At 39.1% G+C, this 10,673-nt stretch overlaps 1 protein-coding gene across 1 annotated transcript in view; it reads right to left on the bottom strand.

Moving 5' to 3' along the window:
- The window catches only part of KCNS1 (potassium voltage-gated channel modifier subfamily S member 1), a gene marked incomplete at its 5' end in the record, with an annotated part of 13,363 nt that extends 3,705 nt beyond the window's left edge, over nucleotides 1-9,658 (bottom strand). The window contains one exon of the mRNA XM_015816363.2: nucleotides 8,654-9,658. Coding sequence (XP_015671849.2) covers nucleotides 8,654-9,658 — 1,005 coding nt within the window. The remainder of the gene's footprint in view (nucleotides 1-8,653) is intronic.
- Between the last annotated feature and the right edge of the window lie 1,015 nt (nucleotides 9,659-10,673).

Consider the following 10,673-nt stretch of genomic DNA (forward strand, 5'->3'; position numbering starts at 1 on the left):
AGTTAGCAATTTAACTTCCTTTGTTTCTTTATGAACATTTGTTAGTAAGGGAAGGAAGTGGGCTGCTCACTCCTAGCCCTTTATAATCAAAACAAACCTATATAACAACAAACCAAAGTTCTCCTCTTGGCCACCCAGTACAGCTGGACCATAATCAAGTATCAGTGCCAAGAAGATTGCCTAGGTCTAATCAAGATTATATCTTACTTACTGCAGGAAGGAGAGTTTCCTTCAAATGAAACATTGATTTGATTTGTACATTGTCCTAGTCTATAATTTGTTTAACAAAAACTGGATTGCTTAAGTTCATATTATAAGCAATATTACCAGCATGTGTTTATCAGCAAAATGACCAGGTTCATACATAAAACTAAATTATAGTCAAATACACCATAATTTAGTACAGTGTGTGAATTTAGTCACTGGAGAAAGAAAAGAGGAAACAAAAACAGTATTTTTTTTGTACTTTAAAAATATGTGACAGTGGTTTGGTCAACAAATTATTACTCAAACACCCAAATCTGTTTTACAGTTTACTCTTTCTCATATACCTGATACTCTCTCTCATAATCAGTTCTTTTATCCAATGCCTCTTTTATCCAATTCCACAGAACATTTGACTTAAATACTGTAATTTAGGGGTAGGCAAAATACAATGTCTTTTGAGTTTGCAACTCCCATCAGACCTAGTTAACATGGTCAATGATTTCTGACAGCTGCCCTTCAAAGCATCTGGCAAGCCCTTGGCTGCTTATTTGAACTTTAGTTCTAAATAACAAATGAGATGACATTTAGCTTTATCTAGCTACATTTATGTATGTTTTTGTCAACTGTATAGACTTAAATTAGTCATAATGTATTTTCCAAAGTGTAAAAATTGCCTACTGCTTAAAAGACAATAAAGTAACTCCAACCATGTCCAGGAGAAGAGCCTTTTCTGCTGTGCCCCCTTCTCTTTGGAATATTTTCCCATCAGAGGTAAGATCTGCCCCCACATTCCTGGTCTCCTGGAAGAGTCTAAAAACTTAGCTCTTGGCTGTTTGGCCTGCTACATTAAGGCTGGCTGATGGGGTAGATAAGATTCTCACACCCAGGCTGCCCATCATCTTGATTCTTAACTTTATAACTTTTTATTCTAATTTTAATTGTTTTAGTATCTTTAAATTTTATTATATTGTAAGCTGCCAAGAGCTGCTGCATTAGTGAGATGGGTAGCATAGAAATGTAATAAGCAAACAAACAAATGTATTCTTCCTAGGAAGGAAATTCAATAATTGGGATGTTACACTCCTATTATCCTTAGCGTCCTTTTCCCTTCTTTCAACTTTCTTCTCCCAGTGTTTGAATTTATATTGAAACCATCAACATTACTGTATGTAAATACTGTATCCTGATTAGGTTTGGGATCAATGGACTGCACCCCCTTTTTATGGCATCCTTTCTTACATGACTGTTTACTAAGTGTTCTTTAGGAAAACTAAAAAACACAAAGAAAAAAGTCTTTGTTAAAAAATGAGGAAGCCTAGTCTTAGTATTATTTAACAACCTCATATTTATACATGGGATATTTCTACTTACACTTTCTTAATATCCCAATAGTAGTTTGAATATAATTGATGATCTCTTTCAAATCTACTGATTTGCAGATCTGAGTCCAAGGAACAGAAGTCTCTGCTCTGCCGTGAGCTGCTGCAGGTTTCACAGTAACAAAATCCATGCAAAACAAATACAATAAATAATTTACCCTGTTTTTCCACATTGATGCTCTTATTTCATATTATATGCATTCATATGATCATATTCCATTATATATAATTATTTTTAAACCTGAATGGGATAAGGAATTGTTATTGTTTTAAAAAATGGATATACTAGCCAGTTTGTGTGTGGGCCAGTCTGCATTTAAACTATCATAACATGTATTTCATTTTGTTTTAGTTATATGTAGCAAGTTATCTCATAAAATTTGCACAACCTTTGTCAGAACCTAAACAATCTTGTCTAGTTCCTGAAAGACTAGACTGGGAATACCAGAGCTGTCAGACTGAGAAATCCAATTTAAAAAATAAGCAATGGCAAATCACTTCCATAATGCTGCATGAGAAATATACAGATATGCTCACTAGGAACTGAGTTTGACTTAAAGTCTTTCTTATCCCAATCACAAACTGTACTCACTCAAATTAATGTGTACATAGTGTATTTAGTGCTCAGTTATTTAAAATATTTTGTTCTGCTTTCTTACTACAAAACATGTAAAGCAGCTTACAACTATTGTAAATAAATAGAATCAAGGGAGACCCATCCTTCTTACTGAACTGAGTGGGAGAAAAGTTTTCATTTTCTATTCAAAATCAGGATTAAAGAAAGAGAGAACATACATTTTCAGTGTTGAGGCTTATTGCAATTTTTAAAAATGGTTAAAAGATGTTCTTTCTCTCATCTAGGCAGTTTAGTTAATGACTGATGAATGTGGATAATGGTTGAGAAGTAGACTGATAGGGAAAGACGCTCAAATTTCCATACTATAACTATCCCCATTAAAGGCCCCACCTCAAATCAAATGAAGCAGAAGCACTAATCACTTTCCATGAACATACATGGATCATGCATGATTTAAACAGAGACAGCATGGCTTCCCATCTGCTCCTTTTCCCATTCATATCACGCTCTAGATAGCCTATCAAACAGACACTAGGCTTGGGGATGTTGATTCCATCTGGTTTGTGAAAACTAATTATTGAAAAAAGTTAATTTAATAAAATTTAACAGCCTCACTGGGGGAAGTGAGTCGGGAAAGTCAGGACTGACTGCCCTCCACCTTCAGGAAAGGCGATGAACACTTCTAGTTCACAATGGTCTGTGACACTTTGGTGAACATTTACTGTAATTCTAAAGCCCCCTAGAGCAGGGCTTTTCAACCTTTTCACAGATTGTATCACTTTTAGGACATGACAATATTTGAGTACCACCAGTGCTTAGCAAGGTGTCAAAAACGTGATGACTAAAAAAAAGGGGGGGATTTGGGGTTTTACTGATTAGATTCATTTGTTGTTATAGAAATGGCTAGTTTATAATATTATGGGAAAGTAAAAAGTTGAGGTTCAATGTTAATGCTTCCTTCTACTGCAACAGAGGAAGTATGTTCTTTTTCCCTTCTCCCCCTCACTTTTCCCCCCTTTTTCCTCCCCACTGTGTCCTACTATTTGCTTTTGTATTTCTGTATTTTATTCTATAATCTAATAAACTATTACAAACTGTACAAAAAAAGTACCAGTTTTAATTTCTTTGGTGGCTGTTCCTTTTCTGAATCACTTTCCCTTTGCACTGACAAATGTATGATGAATTCATCCATGTTTATTAATATGCACCACTACCAGCTAGTTCAGGGGTCTTCAAACTTGGCACTTTTAAGACTTGTGGACTTCAACTCCCAGAATTCCTCAGCCCTCATGGCTGGTTGAGGAATTCTGGGAGTTGAAGTCCACAGGTCTTAAAGTTGCTAAGTTTGTAGACTCCTGAGCTAGCTGGTCAGCCCTTCTTCCTCTCTCCGTTCTGAGCTCTTCCGCGGTGTAGTAAGAATGCACCCCCCCAATCCCTTCCCTGTGCAAAGCAAGAAAGGCTCACAAAATAAGCCTCCGTTTTTTTTCTCTTTAAGCTGCCTCAGGTGTGTCAGGTGTCACAATGTTGCAATCCTAGACTGAGAGTCTCCGCAATTGCGAAATTAAATTAAGCCTCTTTACCTTCAAAGAAAACTTTCTAAAAGCCATAGACAGACTCAATTAAAGGGGGTAAAACTAATCTCATTTGTTTAAAGGGATTAAACCTTTCCTGTTGTGTTTTTTTCCCTTCCCCCACCCAACCCCCCCCCTTTTTTTCAGTTCACCTCCAGCTCCGAGCTGCTTCTGGAAGCGCCAATCAGCTGAAGCCAATCAGCTGGAGCCCTGTTGGCTCCTGGGCGTTCTGCCGAGCCCAGACAGTCATGCAGCTGCAGCTGCCTCTCCCTCAGGCTTGGGTTGCTTAGACTCATTCCCCTCCCCTGCTACACTTGACTAGCAGTCGCGTACCACCTGCCACGTGGCAAAGTACCACAGGTGGTACACGTACCACTGGTTGAAAAGCCCTGCCCTAGAGCAGGGGTCCCCAACCCCTGGGCTGTGGTCCACCTCCGGATCTTGAGCTGTCCGGAACCGGGCCACAGAAGTGGTGGGCAAGCGTGCATGAACAAGAACACAAGCTTGTGTGAACAGTCAGTGAATGTGTGCACATGCACACTCCATTTGTGCAAGTGGCAGGCACGCATGCCCACTGCTTCTGCAAATGGAGCTGCGAGCACGCATGTGCCCACCACTTCTGCGGAACCATCCCCTCTTTCCCCCTCCACTGCAAAAACAAAAAGGTTGGGGAACTCTGCCTAGAGAAGGAAAGATTGGCTTCCCTTCCCAAGTGGTATTTAAATGGGAAGCAGTATATGTTGCCTGCTGTTTCATGTTCTGCTTCTATGTTCTGTGGATGGAGTTTGGAAATGCTGTTCCACTAAGCTTCTTGGGTAAGAAGGCAATCAGAACTACAGGTATATATGGTGAGAGAGAAAACACAACATATACATTTAATAAATAAACAAACAAAACCTTTTCTGAAGGACCTGAAATCTTACATGGACTTTTTGTTGAAAGAAGAAGAAAAAAAGTTATGGAAGATTAAAAAGATGTGGACAAGTTGGAAGTTTAAGGCATTTGTATAACATTCAAGAGGGAGGGAGAATTATTACAATACATTACATTTTATGCATTCATTTTCTTTACTTTTTTCTTTTCCGGCACCTTTTTCCTTCCTCCTTTTCTCTTTATCTTTTTGTTTAGATTTGACTTTTATTGTATGTAAAATTTTATAAACAAACAAACAAACAAATAAATAAATATGAGTGGGTGAAGGAAGTGGCAATTCAGGTTATCAGTGACTATACAAAGGAGAATATTAAATGGAGGGAAGTGTGTAGTGGGGTGCCCCAGGGCGCTGTTCTGGGCCCAGTGCTCTTCAACATCTTCATCAACGATCTGGACGAGGGGATTGATGGGGAACTCATCAAATTTGCAGATGACACCAAGCTGGCAGGAATAGCCAACACTCCAGAAGACAGGCTTAGGATACAGGAGGATCTGGACAGACTTGAACACTGGGCGCTATCTAACAAAATGAAATTCAATGGTGAAAAAAGTAAGGTTCTACATTTAGGCAAGAAAAACCAAATGTACAGGTATAGTATAGGCGGTACCTTGCTCAATAGTAGTAACTGTGAGAGGGATCTCGGAGTCCTGGTGGACAATCATTTAAATATGAGCCAGCAGTGTGCTGCAGCTGCCAAAAAAGCCAACACAGTGCTAGGCTGCATTAACAGAGGGATAGAATCAAGATCACGTGAAGTGTTAATATCACTTTACAATGCCTTGGTAAGGCCACACTTGGAATACTGCATCCAGTTTTGGTCACCACGATGTAAAAAAGATGTTGAGACTCTAGAAAGAGTAGAGAGAAGAGCAACAAAGATGATTAGGGGACTGGAAGCTAAAACATATAAGGAATGGTTGCTGGAATTGGGTATGTCTAGTTTACCGAAGAGAAGGACGAGGGGGGACATGATAGCAGTGTTCCAATATCTCAGGGGCTGCCCCAAAGAAGAGGGAGTCAAGCTATTTTCCAAGGCGCCTGAAGGCAGGACAAGAAGCAACGGGTGGAAACTAATCAAGGAGAGAAGCAACCTAGAATTAAGGAGAAACGTCCTGACAGTTAGAACAATTAACCAGTGGAACAACCTGCCTCCAGAAGCGGTGAATGCTCCAACAGTGGAAGTTTTTAAGAAGAAACTGGACAGCCATTTGTCCGAAATGGTATAGGGTTTCCTGCCTGAGCAGGGGGTTGGACTAGATGACCTCCAAGGTCCCTTCCAACTTTATCATCATTATTATTATTATTATAAATGGGCATTGCTCAACAAATTGCACAAAGTGAACATAAATGTGAACTAGCATCAAACCAATTTTTTTCCCTTCATCAAGATTGGGGGCATCTCAGAGGCTAAGAGAGAGCTTGTGGAGTTGAAGTCAGAAGGAAGACATTCACAGTTAATATCTTCAACTATTCTTTCCAGTTGTTTGGTGCTTATAGCCCCAGACTACAGCAATCCCTTGGGATTTTCTGGAATGCCAGATACAGTGTATTAGTCTTCTATGCATAATATTTTGATTTTATACTAGCTAGAATCTCTTTGAAGCAGATACGGCTTTTCTAGACTTACTGAACATTGCAAGCAAAGAGTAAAAATTAAGACAGCAAAACAAATTGCAGTCTCTTAAATCTGCTCTGTGCCATAGGAGATACCCTTCTCAGTCACCTATTCTGACAACCAGTCACGTGCACACATCAGCTGGCCCTGAAAATCCTGGTGCCAGATGGTGCTCTTGCAGGTCAGCCTTAGGCTGCCTGGCAGCAAGCCCATAAATAAATGAGCTACAATCAACCAAGCTGAACAAATAATGTAAAGTTTTAGGAATCAAGATGGAAAGTTCAAAGTTTGCAAGATTTTTTTTTCCAACACTGTCTGCTTTCCTCCTCCATATCTTCTTTTTAATGGTAAGGAAGCACAACCCTGAACATAAACAGAGCTAACTGCAGAGGACCACAATAGAAACCTCTCACTAAATTCTGCAGGGTATAGGAGCTCAATCTGTGTAAATACTGTATTTAAAACAGGCCATGTTAACCCATATTCCATGCCAGAGCTTAATTTTGCCATTACATAAATCAAACAAAGGTACCTTTTGGAGGCCAGGCAGGATACAGGAGTATTTCACATTAACTGCATATATAGAGGCAAGGACAGATATAATTATACAGATTCCTATCCTATCCTATCCTATTTCTATTCCATTCCATTCAGTTTTCGAAGAGGGTTGCAGTGGATATGATGCTAGATAGATATAAACAAAACTGAAGGAAATGTGGATGTTGATAATATGTGAGAATTATTGATAGGAACAAGGTTTACTATGGAAACAGTAGATAGTTTTGTCTGTTTGGTAAAAAATATTGGATTTCCAACTCATTTGGGCTTTATAACTGTGCATCATGATTACTCTCATTCTGTAGTATGCTAATTTGCCAGTAACTGCCAGCAAATTTGGAGAATGACATAACAGCAAACCGATTGGAAAACATCAATCTAAATAACAAAATCAAAAAAAGAGACTTAACAGAGTAGGTAAATTATCATACAATAGCTATAATTTCACACGCTAGCAAAATAATGTTCAAGATCATCCAACACAGATTAGAGCCCTACATAGAAAAAGAGAAATCAGGCATTTGAGCTGGCTATAGAAAAGGCCACGTAGGATGAGACATTATTGCTGACTCATGCTGTATAATTGACAAAGTCAAAGAATACCAAAGATAAATTACTATGTACTTTATTGATTATAGAAAGGTATAAGGTGTCAATCATATCAGACTGTGGAATGTGCTTAGAGAAATGGGAATCCCAGGACATCTTATTGTGCTCATGAGAAATCTACACAGAAGTCAGGAAGCCACAGTATAGACGACACATGGCAAAACAGACTGGATTCAAGGTGACAAAGGAATGGGATAGAGCTGTATACTTTCTCCATTTTATTCAACCTGCATGCTGAATGTATATTATGGGAAGTTGGATTGAAAGAAGGTGAGTAACTTCATCTTCATTGTGCTATGTTAATGACACCACTGTAAAAGCTACAAATCCAAAGGCTCTACAAAGTCTAGTAATAAAAATCAAAGAACAAAGTGAAAAATATGAGTAACAATACATATAAAGAAAATTACCTGGTACTACAACCAGTTTTCAAACTAATAATGAAGATACTGAAGAGATAGACATCTTCTCCCTTTTAGGATCAGCAGTCAACAGTAACGGGATAAGCCATCAGAAATATACTACAGAGTAGCACTCAGCAGAGCAACTATGACGAAGGCCTTGAAAAAGATAGATGCTGTGATGAGTCCATACCTACAAAGATCAGAATAAGGCAAGCAATGATATTCCCACTCTATGGAAGTGAAAGAATTGGATTTTGAAGAAGCAGGATAGGAAGAGTATTGATGCTATTGAACGTTGGTGTTGAAAAAGACTCCTGGGAATATTTTGGACAAATGGATCATCAAACAAATCAACCCAGAGTTCTCACTGAAGGCACAAAGGACCAGGCTCAAATTATTATACTTTGGAAAATTAGCAAAGGTCTAGTTTTCAAGAGAAAGCTCTAATGCTGGGAAAAGTGAAAAGAAAAAGAAGAGGATGATCAGCAGCAAGGTGAGTGGACTCAGAGTGGCCATGACTGCAGCATTGGAAGACCTCAAAGACCAGATGAGGGCCAGATCATCATGGAGAATATCTATGTGATCACTAAGAGTCAACATGATTTGATGGGACATAATCACACAATAATCAATTATTGTAATTGAGCTTTAAAAAGTTCAAAAGCATGAGTAATTTCACCACGTTGAAATCAGATACACATTTAAGACTGAAACAAGGCAAAAGTGCTTTTGACTACACTTTTGATTATTTTTTTCTAAGAATTATGAAATAAAAACAAATGAGCTAAAGCTCATTTACCTTCAAGGTAGCTCCTAAAGATCTCAGGCCTGTTGAATGCCTTGCCAGCTTCAGCACTCGGAATATTCTCATAAGACGAAACACTTGCACCACCTTACCCACATTTCCCAGTTCTGAATCTGTCTTCATGGTCACATCTACCCAGAGGGTGAAATAGAAAGGCAACACTGAGATAATGTCAATCAGATTGAGGGGATGCTTGAAAAACTTCCTCAAGTTTGGAGCCAAAAGCAAGCGGGCAGTAACTTCAAATGTGAACCAGGAGATGCAGAAATACTCCAGGTTTTGCAACACAGAGTCATCCTTCAACTTGCCCTCCTCATCAAGTTGCTGGTACTCTGGCATGCTGTGAATACACATGGTAGCTATGGAAACCAGCACAACACTGATAGATAGAAAGCTGAAGAGTTTGCTTGGGATGGAGTATCCTGGATTTTCCATGGTGAGCCAAAGGCGCTTGCGCAGATTGCCACAGCGGAGCGTACTATAGCGAAGCAGGTCATGATTGAAATCTAAGATCTCATCTGGGGATGTATCCACACTGCTAACCTCACTTTCCTCATCCCAGTTGTGATGATGTCTCTCCAGTTTCCTTTCATGATAGCGATAGCTGCAGCAGGAATCCAGAAAGAATTCATTAATGCCCCAATATTCTATCTCTTGGCAAAAGGAGAAGACACACAGTTCCTCCATCACATGCAGCTTGCCAGTCTGATAAAAATGGAGCACATATAGGAAGAAGCCAGGATTCCGATCAAAGTAGAATTCCCTGGCACTCACATCATAATCATCACACAGCTGTAGGATAGATTCTTCAGAGTCACAGGAAAGCAAGCGCCCAAGCCGAGTGTCAGGAAATTTGGAGAGGGCACTTGAACTGAGTCTCCTTCTCAGGCCCCCAACATTGATGTTGATGACCTCATCCTCAAAATCAGACTCCCAATAGTTTAATCTCCTGTTGACCATGATCAGTAGAGATGGGGCTATTTTGGCCTGCAGACAACACTGAAACAGAGAGAAAAGAAGATTCTTTGCTTAAGCTAATTGGGGAAAAGAATCAATTATCCAAAACATCTAAAGGTAGTTTTGTGCCTGAGAGTCCCCTAGCTATTTAGACTATTTGTTATAACAAACAAAGTTAATTAGTTTTACAGCTAGGAGTGTACATGTGCTTTGATCATATAGTTTAGAAAGAACCCCTGGTACACTTTTCAATTAAAGGATTTTTTTTAATCCAGAGCAAAACTGACATTTGAAATCTATGTTTTTCATGGAACCGCAAACAGAAGGGGAAGATTATTTTGAATGGAAAAACAGGAGGTACTGATTAATTCCACTACTGTAGCTGCTGCAACTTCTTTCATTTTGAGGAGATGTATCTGTAAACATGCAAGGAATGAAATATATGCCTCTGTTTTCTCTATGGAATTACAGCAAAAAAGTGATGGACAGAGAAGAATTATACACATCAATTTGTTTTTGCCAGGAAGTGACTCAGATGCAAAATGCTGATAAGCCTGACCTCAAGGTTTTCATATTGAGGATCAGAGAAAGCTACCTTACACAGTCAGATTCTAGATAATATGGCTCATAATTATTGCCATTTAATAGTGGTGGCTCTCCAGAATTCCAGGCAGGAATTCTGCCTAATCCACTTGGAAACACCATGGGTGAAACCTTGGAATTTCTACATGCCAAACGGAGGTAGGAATTGTACCAATGAGCTATGCTATTGGGTCAGTAGCCTACTAATAGGTTTTGTTTTCTTTTTCTACAACTGACATCTTATTCCTTCAAAACTTCAACTAATTGTTCAATATTGCAAGGATAAGATGTTGTCTGAGAAAATTAAAACCAAAAGACTGTGGGGATCATAGAAAGAAGCTTCAGGTGTCTTTAGAACCTGCCCACACCCAGTCAGATAGCAGGATCCAAGGCATCGCTCCACAAAAATTAACATACAGCTGATACATCTAACTAACACCCAACAATTTTGCCCAAGACGGAAAGTCAAGGAAAC

This window comes from Protobothrops mucrosquamatus, unplaced genomic scaffold (genome assembly GCF_001527695.2).
Source record: "Protobothrops mucrosquamatus isolate PMUCROS unplaced genomic scaffold, P.Mucros_1.0 scaffold437, whole genome shotgun sequence".
NCBI lineage: Eukaryota > Metazoa > Chordata > Lepidosauria > Squamata > Viperidae > Protobothrops > Protobothrops mucrosquamatus.